General features: G+C 47.7%; 1 protein-coding gene across 5 annotated transcripts in view; it reads right to left on the bottom strand.

Moving 5' to 3' along the window:
- Positions 1–16704, bottom strand: part of CLSPN (claspin) — a 449296-nt gene that overhangs the window by 60867 nt on the left and 371725 nt on the right. For all 5 annotated transcript variants that reach the window (XM_078681155.1, XM_078681154.1, XM_078681157.1 and 2 more), the window contains exon 17: positions 11826–11904. In XM_078681155.1, coding sequence (XP_078537281.1) covers positions 11826–11904 — 79 coding nt within the window. The remainder of the gene's footprint in view (positions 1–11825; positions 11905–16704) is intronic.

The following is a 16704-nucleotide window of genomic DNA, read 5'->3' on the forward strand; positions in this document are numbered from 1 at the left end:
ATGCGAAAGGCCGCGCCCGACGGAACAATCTACACTTTGTAGGCCTGCTGGAGGGCTGCATCCCTAAGTGGCTCACGGATAACCTACCGAATGATCTCCTCTCTTTGGCCTTCGTGGTGGAGCCCTGACACAGCAGCCCCCCGGGCACAGCCCCCAGGCCAGTCATTGCAAAGATCCTGAATTATGCCGACCATGATGCTATTCTGCGACATGCCAGGACTCATAAGGACAGTTTAGACACTAATCCAAATCTATCATGGTATTTCTGGGGGAAACATCCTTTACAACGGAACTTTTACCACGCAGTGCCTTTACGACGCAACTTTTACAACGCAAACCACTACAACGCATTGCGCTGGTGGGCGCTCTAGGATAGGGAATACGTTTAATTTACTATCCAACACCTTCCCTAGTGTCCACGGGGACTGGAGTTGGAATAGTAAATTAAACTATTCACTATCCAGCACCCCAAAGCGCTATGCGTTGTAAAGGTTTGCGTTGTAAAAACCGAGTTGTAAAGGCATGCGTGGTAAAAGCATGCGTTGTAATGTCATACATCCTATTTCTGGACAACACGAGCCTGGTCCAACAACAACGCCAATCCTTCACGGCTGCAAAGCGCAGACTCAGAACTGAATGTGCAATATATGTTGCTATACCCCGCCACGATGCGTGTAATATATAATTCCACGTCCTTTTTCTTCGACACCCCCTGAGGCTGTCTTTACCTGGACTGCTGAATGCCCACGACTCAGAGCGAATTCTCCGCCTGCCATAGACTCAGACTCCTCTCGTAGCTCACGAAGTCAACGGCTGCGACGCAATAAGTCTCAGAAGCGGCGAGGTTTGGGATCGGACAGGATGTCAGCAAGCCCGGAGCGACCGCCCTGACTATTCCGGGGCCATTTCAGCGTTCAAACAGCAAGTTTTAGGGCACTGCAACTGTTAGATTATATTTGTATTGCTTTCTCTGGGCTGGCGTGGGAGCTGGATCATGGGCTAAGCCAGAGACTTCTTGCATCCCCTGTGTTCATAGGGTTATAGTGTGGGAAGGGAACCCTTGGTGCGGGAGCTGGGGGTCCCCCCCCATTGGGGGTCTCCTGTTCTATGCACCGCAACAAATGCTCCTTGTTTTTCGCAGTATTGGGTGGGGGGTGTTTATTTTTGGGGAATGTAGTTTTAAAATACTAGTGTGTTTAAGTTACATGCAGACATGCCTTTACGATGCAGATCTCCTCGTCCTATTCATCTCCTACTTAGAACTCAATGCTACCCGGTAATGTAACCCCCCTTGGTGACCTAACAGTGGTCTCGTGGAATGTTCGAGGTCTATTGAATAAGGTGAAACGAGGTGCAGTCTTACGTCAAGCGAAAAAGTACGGGCGGATATCTTGCTTTTACAAGACACCCATTTACTGGGTACAAAAGTCACTTGCCTTGGCCGATTCGGCTTTTATCATGTTTATCACGCAGGGTTTACTAGCGGTTCCAGGGGGTTGGCTGTTATTCACCGCATGGTTCAATTTCAATACACAGCACATAGGGCGGATCCAGGGTGCCGTTTTCTTTGTCACAGGCACGATGTATGGGGAACAGGTCCCCATTGGCAGTATCTATGCTCCTCCTCCATTAGGGACCACATTTTTTGATAAACTCTTGGGTGAGTGGGGACCTATTCCTACAGGCTTGACCCTGCTAGGGGATGACTGAAATTACACTATGGGGCCCTTGGATCGACAACGCAACTTAGACACTCCACAATCACCGGGCCCAACTAAAACTGCACACATTAGCTTCGACCTTGAGATGGGCCGACATATGGCGCGAATTACACTCTACAGAGCGTAATTACACATCTTTCGGCCGTCCATGGCTCACAGTCCCGACTAGATTATTTTTATGTCCCTCTGCTGTTTCTACATAGATTCTCGCAGGTACTAAGCCAACCCTGCGGACTCCCAGACCATTCCCCAGTCACCATGCAATTTCATACATGCTCCCGCAAGCCCCATTCCGTTGGCGGATGTCTCCTTGGCATCTCTGTAGTCCCACCTATGAGGACATGCTCAACACTGTGAACACTACTTATCTGGCAGATAACGGTCCCTCCGCCCCCTCTCGTAACATTCTCTGGGAGGCCCTAAAGCCGACCATCTGCTGCACCGTAATCAGCTACTGTACTAAAGAGAAACACGCACGTCAAGATCAGCTTGAGAACCTAGAAGCGCGCCAGGTGACTATCTTCCCAACTCAGATCAAACCCTAGCATCATCCTTCGCCGTAATCTAATGCTCACAAAGCAGGAGCTGCGTCAGTATCTACTGAGCGAAGCCAAAGGGATCTGGGAGGCGTCACAACATCGGATATATCAGTGGGGTGATAAATCCAGCAAAATGCTCCACAGACTGTGCCAAGCTGATAGCACCCCGGCTGTTACACCCACTATTTGGGGTCCAGATGGGTTCATATATACAACACTGAAGGGTGTTGCTGGTGAGTTTGCGAGGCTCTTTGCATCCCTTTATGCCCAAAAAGAGCAGATCTCAGCCGAACACATTGCGGAGTTCCTGGGGGACATTCTGCCTAGACAGCTCCCAGACTATCCGAGAACAATTAGAGACTCCAATCAGGTTAGAAGAATTGACGGGCCCTATATGCGCTACAACCTGGTTGCGTCCCAAAACCCCAAAGGGTTCCCTATGGAATTCTTCCGACCACACATGCACCTCTTAGGGCCTCATTTATTGGCGACTATCAAGGAAGCCACAGACCTGGCAAGTCTGCGGGAGGACTGGCGACATGCAGAAATTGTGCTTTTTCTCAAACCTGGCTGACCTCCAGAAGACCCCTCTTCTTACCGCCCTATCTCCCTTATCAATTTTGAATCTGAATTGCTAGGGAAAGTCCTGGCAGATCGCCTTTGGGAGTGTGTAGCGGACCTGATCCACCCCGATCAGTTCGGCTTTATGCCACAGAGAGCCACCAGACACAATATTCGGTGAGTCCATAACACCATAGCCGCTGCTCCTGCATTGGTTCGACCTGCTGCCCTGCTCTTAGCCGATATCGATAAAGCCTTTCACTCTCTGAGCTGGGAATATCTTTCAGCTGCTCGAGGAGATCAGTTTTGGACCCCGCTTCCTGACATATACACGCGTGTTATATACCGACTTGACGGCATTGGTTCGCATCGCGGGACACCAATCACGCTCTTTCCCAATCCAGAGAGGTACCCAACAGGGCTGTCCTCTGTCCCCATTGTTGTTCGCCCTTGCGGTCGAGCCTCTGGCGGCCTGGGTCAGAAGCGACCCGGTGCTTAGGGAGTTCGATTGGTCCCGATCACGGTCGGATCGCATAGCGCTATACGCAGAAGAAATTCTCTTTTTCATGACAGACCCTTGGTACTCTGGGCCCCCTATACTAGAAATTCTTAGGGTGTTTGGAGGCACCACCAGCCTTCACGCCAATCCCGCTAAATCCATATTATTCCCAGTATGTGGACACCACGGCCGCGATTCCTGGGCCGCACAGCTCTCCGGGGCTACAGATGGTTTCAAATATCTTGGGATCTACATCTCCCCATGCCCCAAGGTTTTCCTGGGTGCACAATATCACCCCATTGTTAACAGGCCTTAAGAATGAAACGGCAATATGGTCCCCTCGTTCCCTCTCCCTCTACGGGCGGTCGGCCATCTTCAAGATGGTTTCTCTGCCTCGGATCGAATACCAAAAAGGCACACAATTGATGGACGGAATGCAGAACAAATCAAAATATTCACCCCCAGTCAAGAGATCTGGGTTAAATCCATCATTCTTTTTGTGCACTATGCCACCCCAGTTTAAACCTGACCAAATGCAAATCAGTCTTGACCCTGTGTCTCATGGGAACAGTCCAGCCCAAACTGCCAAGCCAGGTCCTCCCTGGACCGGAAACAAGCATCCCAGGACCGGTTTCGGGGTTTCACCCTTCTTCAGCCAGGATAGCTTGATTCCAGTGGCACAGTGAGCCCAGGACCCACGTCTGGGCATACCTGGCGCACTTAGGACGAGAAAGCAAAAGACACACAATTGATGGACGGAATGTAGAACAAATCAAAACAAAACATTCACCCCCAGTCAAGAGATCGGGGTTAAATCCATCATTCTTTTGCTCAACATGCTACTCCAGTTTAGACCAGGCCAAATGCAAATCAGTCTTGACCCTGTGCCTCATGGGAATAGTCCAGCCAGAACGCCTCCAAACTTTTCCATATCCTCTCCCTCACGCATGGTTTGCGCAAGTTAATGCCATACAAAACAAATTCCTCTGGGGCGGCGGGGCGGTTCGTGTGGCACTCCACACCTGTGCTCAATCTACGTACTGTGGGAGGATAGCGGCAGCCGATATCTACTCCTACCATGTGGACGCTCACATCCTTGCAGTGAACGAATGGTGGTATAACTCCCCCACAGATCCGGTATATGCCATAGAGCACGCCGCAATGGAGCAGGTCCCTCTTCACTTGTTGTATAGCTCCGCACATCTAGAGCATTTACCGCCGGCAGGCAGAGTTGTCATACAGTTGTGGAGAGCCAAGACCAGACAAATAGGGTGGAAGGGGAAACTTACTCAGCAAACTCCCCTGTGGCAGGGTACACACCTTCGAACAGCGACTGCCTTGGGCAGGTTCCGGGGATAGGACCTGGTGGGGATCTCGACCCTTGGGGACGTATTACGGGGCACCACATTAAAATCATTCCAACAACTACAGACTGACTTCGGTCTCCACGTCATAATTCTACAAATTTCTACAGCTTTGCCACGCTCTCACCTCCAGATCCACAATTTGGAGACTCTCCTCGAGTTCCAGCCCTTGGAGGGCCGCCTGTTAATAGTCTACAAAAGAGTAGACAAATATATCAGACACTGACAACGCACACACCCACCACCCTTGACAAGACCGGACTTGCCTGGCAGACTGACATTCCAGAATTAACCAATGGGCTGAAGCGATCGCCAGCCCGAGGGGTGCGGCAGTCTCCACACGCTTCCGGCTCATCCAGTTCAAATATTTCCATAGAGTATACTACACTAGGGTGCGGCTATGGTGGATGGGTGTCATCCAGTCCCCTACATGTTTGAGATGCGGCAGAGAAGAGGGGTCATTCCTAAATACAGTGTGGAGCTGCACAGCTATGCAGCCCTTTTGGAACAGGGTTCGGTCATGTCTTCATGAAGTGCTGGCATGGGTGCTTCCACTTGATTGACCCACAGCTTTTCTTACTACATTCCACCGACGATATTGAGGGGAACCGATAGTAAGGGCGAGGAACAGCATATGCTCTTTATATCGCAAAAAGGGATATTGCGCAGGGGTGGAAGGCGACATATCTCCCGACCATAGGCAAACGGAAGAATGAATTAGATAAATGTATGGGGGCAGAGATCGTGATCTTTGAGACCCGGGGCTGCCCCATGAAACATCGTAAGATCTGGACACGGTGGGCCACATATCGAGGAATTGACCTGTCCACCCTGCCGGAGGTGGATCCATGAGTGGCACCCTTTGATCCCTGATGGGCATCACCCTGTGTTGTATCGTTATATAATATTGCTGCTCTGCTATATATTTTGAATCCGTTGTATCATGTGTCTTACTGTGGAGATCGAAAACTGTCTGCATAATGTTTATATTGTTGTACCTGCATGTTTGGCAGGTATTGTTTATTACCATGAAAGTGGTTACTGATGCAAATAATATCATTTTATTCATACAGGTCACTGTAGGGCTTGTGCCCCACATAATGCAAAATAACCTAATAAAATTTGTTATTAAAAAAAAAAAAACAATCAGGCAACAAGTAGCCTTTTCACCTGCTTTTATGACCCCAACGTCATCAATCAAATTTATCAACATAGAGCTTCTCTTCGTTCGAGAGACAACTGCTCCGGGCTTCTACACAAGTACTTTAATATACCTATCTAACTATACCTTGAAGTCTCCCAAGAGGAGGAGAGAGTCACATTTGATCATGAAAGACAGCGATGCTGGAAAATAAATATGTGGCTTACCCTTGAAGCATTTATTTGTGACAAATAGCGCTATACAGGGCTTTAAGTGGGAAAAAACTGGGGGAGTTTAGGAGGTTTTGGGAGCCCAGTGCTTTCGTAGGGAGGTTGTTGGTCGAAGAAAAGGACTGCAGGCTGGAGCCAGAATACTGGACGAAGGGAATCAACGACTGGAGTCGGAAGGTGAACAGTTGCTTAACACCAGGACACCCTCGGTAGGGCACCTCCCAACCCAGGGGCTGGGGGTGCGGAGGGGTCTTTTCGTGTTGGGTTCTTCACACCAGTTCCAGTTACAGGGACCCTTCAGGATGAGGCTGCAGTCGTCGAGGAGGTGGTCTGAGGAGGTCATCCAAAGCTTGACCCACATCAGAATGGCATGGTGAACCTTACTGGGGTGTTGGGCTACTCTGATTTGGGATGTGGGCGTCAGGTGCAGAGTGGTGAGGACTCGCAGATCCAGCTGAATCTGAAGTCCTGGCTTGGATTGCTATTGGTCAAATCAAGTGTCCACAGGGGATTGGAGTCCTTTGGGAAGGCAGGGAAGGGCCCCAGGGTTCTTGGAGTCTGCAGGACATGCCAATCCCAGCTTGCTGTGATCCGAAAGAGGAGGCAAACAGGTAGGGCTGGGACCAAAGCAGTTGTCGTCATGCTCTCCTTCTGCAGCACAGCTCTTCGGTCTCCTCCTTGTCAAGTTGAATCTGAGGTCTGGGTTCAGAGCTGCTTCTTAAATAATGTATTTAGGGGGCATTTTAGTAGCCAATTGGCTATTGTCCTTTGCGTGACTACACCCTTAGGGTGCACAACCCACGTGGGGACCATCCCTATTACTGATTGGATGGTGCCTGCCATCTGCAAGAGGGCAGGCAATTAAGTGTGGGCTTCACCTCGCCTCCCTCACCTGAGGGGTGAGGTTGGCAGAGGAGGGCACATCTTCTGGGCTGGTACCATTTTTTCCCACCGAAAAGGGGGTGAGACAGTAAGGGGGCCTCGTCCTGGTAACAGGAGAGGCTGGGGTCACTTTGCAAAGGCAACAATGCCTCTGAAGCTCCCTTGCCACAGATGGCTCTTCCTGACCTGGGGGAGGTGTGAACAACTCGCTCAGGAAAGGCTTTGTTTCCAGGCCCAGGGAGAGAATATCCCACCCAGGGCTCCAGAAAAGTCTTGCAGTGTTAGGCTGGTGATCACTAGTCAGAAACCCACAACAGGCTGGTTTGTGTCAGGGGTCCCCTCTAGAAGGGACCCCTGAGTGCAGGGAGTAATACATCTGACACTGGAAGCAGTGCAGGATTATTATATCAAGATGTTTGATACAAACATCCCTGGAATCAGTAACGCCATTATGGTGCTGGGAAACTCGTAATTACCAAATCAAATCAAACTATCCTGTTTCACAGAAATAAAACCATAAAAGTTGCATAAAAACCATAATACATTAAAACAACAATTCATTAAATAGCCCACTTTTTAAAATATGAAGAGAACCCATTGCACAACCTCCCATTATGATCTACAACAGTTGAAAACATAGTACCATAAGAGCATCTCCCTTAGTTAGATTTACCCTGCAAGGATAAGCTGGTCCTCCTCAACCTCTAAGGTCTTTAATCATTTATTAACCCAATGGCTACATATCCAAGCAGGCCCTGGTTTTCACTGTAGATTTTAGATAACCCACAATAAAAAAAATACAATGCTCTTTAAACATTTGAAGATACAGGAGGGCAGGATGAGCCTGGGTAAAATTCATCCTTTTTAAAATAGGGACAAAAAAATCACAAGGAATCGCAAAAAATTTACAAAAAAGCATAAAGTGTAGCAAATCCTGTGGAGACTGTCCGTGGCAGCCACAGGGTGCTAGCACTTGACCTCTGCTGCATCCTTTGGGCCTAGCTAGCAAGAGGTGAAAAAGATTAATACGAAACCTCGTCAATAAAAATGCTCATGTAGGGATACAGACCCCAGGAGATAAGGCTCGGTATAAGGAGTTGTTTTGAGCATTAAAAAAGTGCAAACACTCAGTTTGAGAAATTCCCGCTCGTCCCTTTTCATTTTCCTGAGTGTAAGGAAGGATTCCCTGATTAGCCCCACGTCCCTTTTAGGTCTCGCCTGCATGGGCTGCGCACATGCGCAGTCTCGCTGGCGAGATTTTATGTTTTAAGGGGAGCTTCAGTATCGGGCTTTAAGCCCCGCCCCTCTTTCCCATTGGCCGGCGTCACCGTTTAAGCTAAACGGTGGCCAGACATTGGGAAAGAGGTTTTGATGACGTATACTGTTCTCTTTGTCAGACGGCCCACTTGGACGGGCTTGTCTGACTTCAGTGTGCGTCGCAAAAGGATTCTTATCTTTATGGGGCCATGTGTTTCAAACACATGGCCCCATAAAGACAACAAATCGGCAGACCGTGCTTTTTTTCCCCTTTACTTTTGGTATAATCGAGGCACCCGCGCTTTACTTTTAATGTTAGAAGTTAAGTGCGAGTGCCGCTATTATACCAAAAGTAAAGAAATAGAAAAGTTTGGTTGGAGCTCTCACATCGATGGCTCTTGGACTGCAGCGGAGGTCTATAACAGAGGACACCGATGTTCTAGCGCCTTGAAGGCCCCCGGGGAGAGCATGGCTTGTTTGGTGCGGCACAACAGTTTGTTCTCACAAGAGCGGTTACAGCATGCTTACAAAGGGTTATTTTAGGAAGATAATGGGGTGGGAGGTGGTTCAAGATGTCCTGTACTCCAACCCCCCCTGGGGTGGCATTTCGTTGAGCTGGGAAGTAAGGATTTTAGCATTTCCCCATTTTAAAGGAACCGGGTACCCTAGTGATCGCTCCCATGGGAGCATTTTGACTTGAAAATAATTCTGTTCTCGAACTATTGAGTTTGGAGTAGTTTCAAGCAAAGACTAGATTTTAATTTAATGGTAAAAGCAGACCACAGGACAGAGGAAGCCTTTGCCCTTCTAGTATAAAGCTTTACCAAGATGACGGTTTGCAGGCCCCTTTACCCACTCCACCTGCCCACAGCACTACCAAGAGACGCTGTTTAAGAAACTATCGGCCAGCATTTGATTGAGGCCAGCTAGCTCTTTAAGTGGTCTAATTACGCCTTGCTCACCTCTTTGCAGAGGCAATATCCCCAAATACCACACGATGCGCGTCAATGAGGATTTGGTGACCCTGCCTTTTTCTTACCCCCATGTCCCAGACATAATTTGTATGTTTTAATAGGAGAGGCAGAGACATATTTTAGAATACAAAAAGGATCCAACCTCGATGCATTTTTTCTCTGTTTCAGCACCGTCTGTTCCAGGCTACAAGCAGAGAAACCGGGGAAAGAAAACAAGCACAGGTCTGTTTCTTGGGAAGATAACCAAAATCTGTTAGGTTTTAAAACAATAAAGAAAAACACGTAATTTAACTGAACCCCAGGAACCACAAACATCCTGCTTTTTAACAGAGGAGAAAAGTGCATTTTAAAAGCCCAAAATAAAATGGACTTTGATAGATTGGTGGGTGTAGGGCCTGCTTGGGATATCTGCGAAACTGTTTACTCAGCTTTCACCTATAGCAGATAATATGAGTACTATTACGTTGGGTGACAAAAGCAAGAATCGTTAAGGCGCAAAGACGCATTTCCGTTAGTGCTTAGCTATGTAAATATTTACGGTTGTGCTTCGAGACAACATTATTATTTGAATGATAAAAAGGTTTGCCTTTTTAACTCAAGTAGATAAATCCTGTCTATATTACAATTTGTGTAACAATTATTAAAATTGTATTTATGTGTTATCTATTACAGAGTCGTTATCCAACGTGATTGACGGAAGGTTTAATTAAAAGTGCACTTTTTTTTGCTCCAAATATTTTATTATAAACTGTGCACTTTGAAGAGTATTTTGGATCAAAATCCAAAGCTGCTGAAAACGTCAAGTTGTGCTCGTTGGTGTGTTTTTTGCGATGTCTTAACGCATTTACAGTGGAGAGTATGAGGAACGGCGTTGAAGGGCCACGACAGGAGGTAAGCAGAACCCATGTTGGGAGCGCAGGTCTCAAGCTGAACCTCCAGCCCTGATCCGGGGAAGGAGCATTTCATGCCGTCAAAGGGTCTCCGGATTGGATCCAGATGTGCTCCCCCGACTTGTTCCTCCCTGGTGCCGGCGCCCATCTTGGTGTCAGTACTCCATAGGAGCAGGCGCGTGCCTGACTGAGCATTTCACCCACTCCGCCATCTCTCCGCATGCCCGAAAACAGAGGCTATTCAATACCCGGCATTTCCTCTCTTTGCCCGAGACACAAAATAAACAAAGAGCATACATGGAATCATCAAACGATATCGGCGAAGCTCATTAACTTCTTGTTGTGACGCGGTTTCCAAGTAAACGTCTGCATGACTCTGCCCAACAAGCATTGGCGTAGCCAATAGGTCTCGCTTTTGGGACCTTATAAGTATGTAGTTATGCAGCACAATATCCTTGGTGCAACAACATTAACTGTTGCATGGTTAAACACTTATAAGGTCCCAAGGGCGAGACCTATTGGCTATCCTAATGCTTGTTAACAATAGTTTCTGGGTTAGAGTATAAATCAGCACGCCCAAGCCCTTCAAAGCCACTTCTAATATAGTTAAGCCACGGTTTACGAGATGCGTTATCTAGGGACATACACTCTTTTAAAATCAGATGATTAAGTGTTAACTCCTGATTCAACCAACACTTCAACCAAAACACAAGTGGGCGTAGCGACAGGGTATCCCTTAAAAATGGGACCCCAATTCCTCATGCGTTGCCAGATTCGACAGCCCACGCGGCACACACAACTCGTAATGACTAGTTTCCAGACCATATACTCAGGATGGCTTTACTGGGCACTTATAATATCTAACAAATGCCTTATATTTTAAAGGGACATGTCTGCTCAACCAGATAGGTCCTTACATGAGGTATAGAGCACCCTGTCTTAAGGGTGACTTACCTAGGCCTCATTAAGTGCTGGGCAGGCATGGCACACAGATGTGCGCCATGTCGACTCTTCACTTTTAGCTGCACCAAAACACACAGGCTGCAATGGCAGTACTGCTTGTTTGTGGTGAGAGGTCTCGGAGGGTGGCACAATACATGCTGTAGCCTTCAGAGGCCTTTCCCTGGCTACCATGCCCTTGGTTCCATAGGAATCCCCGTAGAAGGGACTTTAGGTAGGCTAGAATTGTGCCAGTAGTGGAAACAAGGGTACAGTTTAGGGAAAGAACACAGGCCCAGGGAACCAGATTGGCAGGGACTCAGGGTAAATTGCATCAGTTATCAAGGCAAAAATGTTAGGGGCAACCATGCAGAAAGGGCACTTTCCTACAGAAACCTAATGGAAAAAGGAGACAGAGTGCATTCCCATCTATTCACCGGACGGGCTGTAGAAAATCTGAGCAGTTAAACCTCTGGTAGGGAGTGTAGCTCTGTGCCCATCTACCTGACTAACCGAAGTTTGGGCCATTCAATGAGGAGCATAGATAGCTCAATTAATGTTTCAATGTTGCTTGAGTTTATCTTTACACTGCTATGTAAACACGGACTACCAAGGGATCCCAGCGGGACATCAAGGAATAAATAAAGGATGTGAATCTAGGGAGAATCCAATGCTGGAAAAATTGAGTCTTCTCTCAATATAATTTAACAAATGTTCACAGATTACCACCACCCCATCAACCTGCAAATCACTTCCATATAACTAAATCCCCATCTCATCAGAATATGAAGACACCTGATGCATGCTTGCACGGTTTGGAGTCCTCACCTCTTCACTGTCGAGCCCTTTGTCATCAGGCAAAAGCTTGAAATCATCAAATTCGTCTTCCTCCTCTTCTACTTCCTCCCTGAAAAAAACAGCTCATTTACCATTCAGTCAAAACCAGAGCTTTCAATACTTCAAATTAAATCAGGCAGCTTCCTTCAAACCAATTCTTCAAAATAATTCAAAAGTACTCTCAAAGTGGAGCTTCTGAAGATTGAGATTTTAAACCACAAAGTTCTAAAATGTAAGAACAGGATTCAAAAGAAGTAAGAAAAGTACCTATACATGGTAAAAGAAGGTATACCAGTTTGAAACATCTAATGCAAAGCTCTCTCACTGGACACAGACTTCGATGAGGTTTGTTGCAATATACATCGCAACAATTTACAAGGATGTCAAATCGAATTACATTTTGCCCACAGCATATTTTAGTACAATAATGAAGTTCACTGCAGGGTAAGAGAAAGTCACTTTACTTTTCTAATGTTCTTGCATAAAGGCTTGTATAAGTCACTAGCAGTCACGAGTTGTCCAGAGCGAGTCTGTGTATGCGCCAGCACAGACCAACAACACAGCACTCCCTGAACTTTTGAAATATGCAGGAGATCCTCTAGGGCACAGTCTTCCAATGGCACAAACCTTACAAGAACATACATTTGTCACTGAGTCGCCCCTTGACCAGCACCCTCGTAGTCCCTGGAACTGGCTCTCTATAAATAAGACATACTCTCACAAACACTTTAAGGAAGGGTTCCCCCTTCAAGTACAGGGGTTCTTTCATTCTTTTCCCCTCTTGCTGTGGGCCCTGTTAATGGAAACTAGTCAATTATACCTTTTAACAGTATATCCAAGTTGACAACCCACACACTATCTAATCCTAGTGGAAGGAGTAGTTTGCAGTTTGTGTCTTTTCCACACACCTTTCAATTAGGGTTTTAATTTGGTGCCAATTCACCCACTCCCCTCCTTTTTTGCCACACCATACAACACCAGCATTGCTTTAAGACCAATCAGGTACCACTTCCCTTTCACAAATTCCACTTCTTTCCTTTAACACAATAGTTTCACGTCTACTTAACCGTTATATTACGATTTACCTTTTTAAAGATGTAAAAATACTCCTGTCCCTACGATACACTAGAACCCAGTCTTCATGGGTAAAAAGAAAACTCGACATTTCAACAACAAGGACCAGTACATCAGTTCCCTTGTCGGGAACAAACACAAAAAACCTACCAGGCTGTAATACGGCCCTTAATGTTTGAAGACTTCTGCGTGTTGGAAGCGGATTCATATTGTAAGGAAGAGGCTGCAATCTTTGCGGTTGATATAGAAAAGCCTTTGATAGCCATGAATGGCCCTATCTTTTTAGAGTGATGCGAAGATTCGGACTGGGTACTAGCTTCGTGGAATGAACTGCCTTACTAAACACGGAGTCTCGAGCTAGAGTAAGGACAGGGGGGAACGATATCTGACAACTACCAGATGGGCAGGAGTACTAGGCAAGGTTGTCCCTTATCGCCCCTACTGTTTGCACTGGCTATGGAGCCTTTGGCCTGCCGAGCCAGAATTGGGATTCGCTACTGGGGTCTGGAAGTCATGGGTAAGCAACACCATATTGCACTATATGCCGACGACCTTTTACTTTTCCTCTGTACCGGGAGGGAGGATTTTGGAGGAGCAAGCGAGCTACTTGCACATCTCGGAAGAGTATCAGGCCTATTAGTTAACTCGAGAAAATCACGTCTGTTTCCTACTGCAGCGAGTAGAGATAGACTGGCTGTAGAGGGCGAAGTGGTATGGAAATCCAGATGCCTCCTGTACCTACGGGTCGAAATCTTCCATGATCCGGCAGACCTTCTGGAGGGCAATGTCGGGAAGGCTATCAGAGGTGTCACAGTTCTCGGAAACCCTCCCCCTCAAGATGATTGGAAGAGTTGCCCACCCATCAGAGACCTAAGGCAGCAGGTGGCCTGGCACTTTCGGACTTTGAGAGTTACTACTTAGCTGCGCTGCTGCAGTGGCTCATGCAGTGGGTGGGCAGGAAGGGTCCGCAGGACAGAGCACTTGGACCCCTTTGTACGGAGTCTGCGTCTCCTATCCCACGTTGTTTTGCGGGTGCCTGCCATGGGGGTGAAAGACCGTTCTGAATTTAGAGTATTCCACAAGTGTTGGGTCAGGAGCCTACAGAAGTCGAAAACTAGACAACCATACGCCCCAGGAATTCTGTTGGAATTTGTTCTGGTACTTTCACAGGGGGAAATTTGCATGGGCTGAGGGAATGTATGGCGGCCGGAGCAACAACGATCGGAGCACTTTATGAGGATGGCACTCTATCGTTTGAGGACTTCTGAGAGCGTTCTGATTTGCCGCAGGGACGCTTTGGTACATAGGGCCCTCACCCCAGCAATTCACCAACACTGGGGGAAAGGGCTTTCTGAACCTACACTCTTGGGGCTCAATATCTAATAGCTTCCTCAGGAACATATAAGGCAGTCACCTGCTTATACCGCCGGCTTCAGGGCGAGACATTACCCGCACTTGATAACTTACGATTACTGTGGGGGGAGGTCTGGGTTTCCCCTTTGAAGAAAAAGTCACGGATGACTTAGTGGACCACTTCCCCAGAGAATCTAGGAATGCCCGGTTTCAACTGATCAACTTTTATATACTTCACAGTAAATCTCACACCCGGACGGATAAACAGGTATTTTGTGACAAAAACTGTTAAATGCCCCTGTTGCGAGGAGGTAGGTGCTGAATTCCTTCATATGTTCTGCAGTTGCCTGGTGCTGGGAAGATTTTGGGGGGCAGTGACAGATACCTTAGCTGAGGTGACCTAGAGGGAGGTTCACTGTATACCAGGGCATTGTTTACTAAATTGGTTCCCACACACTTCCAAGACTAAAGTGACCAGTAGATTCCAGGACCTGGCCCTCCTGCTGGCCAAGAGAGAGTGCCAGACACTGGAAATCACAGAGGGGGCCCTCCGTAGAGGGATGGAACAGAGAGGTCATACACTGGGCAGATTATGAGGGGGCTGTATGCCTGAGGGAGTTCAGAAGAGGCTGAGGATTCTTGGAGGCTGCCAGGGCGTGGGAGGCATTAGTGGAGGAGCTGAAGCACCCAGATTCTTCCTCCCTCGAGACGGCACTGGATACCCCCCAATACCACAAGTAGCACACCTGCTCACTATGTGGAATTCCGCTCTGAAGCCATGTAGTTTTCCTTAGTATGAGACCTTGGAGGAGAGTCCAATAGACTAGAAAAACATGAAACGGCATAGGACACTATTCCCACACCATCTGAATGCTGTATCTCCTACGATAGCAATAGATTCCTTCCTGATAAGGCAACTGACTCAGCCATGGCATACACCGGGGGCTTAGACTGTTTATTATAGTTTGATTTGCAGCATGTAACTCTGGGACCTCTGCCTGGAAGTGCATCCACACTTGTGAATGCTTTCCACTGGGCATGATACCTGGACATTGCTGGGCTAGTACTTCTCCATACCCGGCCCAACCAGAGGGGAGGAAGACCTGACTATCAGGAGGCTGGATTAACGCGTATGTTTTATGGTTGAATGAGCCTTTTCGCAGCAGCGCGAATTCTGGCGCGGGTGGGGCTAGGGGATAGGCGTGGTGCTCCCATACTTATGAGAGCTCCACACCATCATGAGTCACGGGCGGCGTGTGCTCATGACCGCGTAGAGCCGTCATGACCCCGCCCCCTCACTAATGTGCCCGCAGAGGCGGGGAATTAGTGCCGCATGGGCGGAGCGGCAGTTGCATGACGGCTCCACGCAGTCATGAGCACACGCCGCCCATGATTCATGATGGAGTGAAGCAGTCATGAGCACGGAAAGAGTTAGAGACCAGGTCTTGTTTTGTAAACGATAAAAATCTGTTTATAAAAAAAATAATCAGTAAAAAAATATCAGTACCAGTGGCAAATAGTGGGCGTGACCATGACACAAAGGGGCACTTTTCCTAAAGCAAGTGGATTTGTTTCCATATCAAGAAGATCTGAATGCTCCTAGTGTTACTCCTAGGAGGGTGAGGATTATATAACAGAAGAAAATCTGCTCAACACTTCAGGCCTAAATACATCCTTTACCCTGTTCTCGTCATGAGATAGGAGCAGACCCATTTAAAATAATTTAGATTTTTTAAAATAAGCCGACAGACACGAAGACTGATGCCTCCAGTGACGGTGACGGTGATGGGACAGTTAGTGGTGTCAGCACTGGTAACACATGGATCCAGCAATGAGCCCAAGTACCCATCTATAGAGCAAACATCTATGGTACGGCTTAGTTCCTGACAATTCTACTTCGGTCATCCAGCAAACAGTAACTGAGTCAGAAGAGGTGTCATATCCTTGAGCAATTACAACAGAGGACCTGATCATCATAAACATCCGCTACTCGCACAAGAGTTTGGGAGGCTCTGGGAAAATGGGGGCCATTGGTTAGCGGCGGTCGGAGGCTTTCTCTCTGCCGGGGAACACAAAGAGTGTAAAATAATGGATGTGCTCAACTTTTGAACGTTTGTCTTCTGAAGGGTTCTGGATGGTGTGAACGTTTCCTGGTCCGTTGAAGTCCTTCGGTGCGGGTTGTGTTTTTCAGAAGCCGGCATCCAGAAGGTGTTTGGCGGTGGTGCACTCCAGGCATCCATAAGCAGACGCGGGCAGGGCGTGCCGAACGCGATGGGAAGGAGCTCTCGCATACCGGTGAGGCGCCGAGGCTCTGTCTGATTACTGTGCTGGATCGGTGGTGCGGGACTGCTGGAAGGAAAGGGCTTGGTAGGCTTGTCTTTTTTTTTGGTACGGACTGTTTTTGGGCAGAGGACCGTTCAGTCAGGAATTTGGTTGGGCAATT

The sequence above is a fragment of the Lissotriton helveticus genome, chromosome 3_1 (genome assembly GCF_964261635.1).
Source record: "Lissotriton helveticus chromosome 3_1, aLisHel1.1, whole genome shotgun sequence".
Lineage (NCBI taxonomy): Eukaryota > Metazoa > Chordata > Amphibia > Caudata > Salamandridae > Lissotriton > Lissotriton helveticus.